This window comes from Mus caroli, chromosome 6, assembly GCF_900094665.2.
Source record: "Mus caroli chromosome 6, CAROLI_EIJ_v1.1, whole genome shotgun sequence".
In the NCBI taxonomy this organism is placed as follows: Eukaryota; Metazoa; Chordata; class Mammalia; order Rodentia; family Muridae; genus Mus; species Mus caroli.
In genome coordinates, this window is record NC_034575.1 from 113,564,396 (window position 1) to 113,565,232 (window position 837).

Below are 837 nucleotides of genomic sequence, written 5' to 3' on the forward strand. Positions count from 1 at the left end.
GAAGGCTGTCTGCTGACATCATCCTGAGCAGCCGGCATATCAAATTCATACATACCTGACTTCTGAGCTGACCTAATTTCTTCTTTAAGTCTCGCGCCTCTTCTTCTAAATTGCTGCGGTAGCGGGAGGAGACTTCCAGTGAAGCCTCTGACATCGACTGCTTTTTTAGGGTATCGGCCAATTCTTGCTGGAGTTGCCTCACAACTACCTGGTAAGACATTTGTTACTAATTTTATAAAACATATTACAACATCTACTAATACTATTTATTTCTTCCACANGCTCTGAGGAATATCACTGCACACAGTAGTGTGTGTCAGTGGGGCTGGCAGGGATNGATGCTACCTTATGAAACTTTTTTACGTATTTTATTTTTAATTTACTCATATTTAAAAATTTCATTTTCTTAACTGATATGTAAAAACATAAAATTGTACATAGTATACATACTGTCTTGATACATGTATACATTGCCTAGTGCTTAAATCAAGTTAGACACAGTTATGGCTTCAAACACTGATCGGTGAAGTCATTTCTTCTAGTTGAAATACAGGGTATGTTATTGTTCAGTAGCTCCATGCTTCCTNTTCTTCACTGTAACTGACCCACNGACCCACTGACCCACATCTCCCNTCACACCTCCCTCCTCATCTCACCCCCAGCTCCAAGAACCACTATTGTACTTTGGGGCTTTTAANAAATTAGCTTATTAAGATCCGTTATTTTAAGGGAGATCATGAGGTCCTTGTGTTTCTTTGCTTGGTCTTCAGTTACCGTCCTTTGGTCAAGCACCAAAGGATTCTGCCCAGCTTTGGGCAGAGCCACTAGATTTTTTTT

General features: G+C 40.1%; 1 protein-coding gene across 1 annotated transcript in view; it reads right to left on the reverse strand.

Moving 5' to 3' along the window:
- Window positions 1-837, reverse strand: part of Ankrd30a (ankyrin repeat domain 30A) — a 66,863-nt gene that overhangs the window by 24,862 nt on the left and 41,164 nt on the right. The window contains 1 exon segment of the mRNA XM_029478243.1: window positions 18-224. Coding sequence (XP_029334103.1) covers window positions 18-224 — 207 coding nt within the window.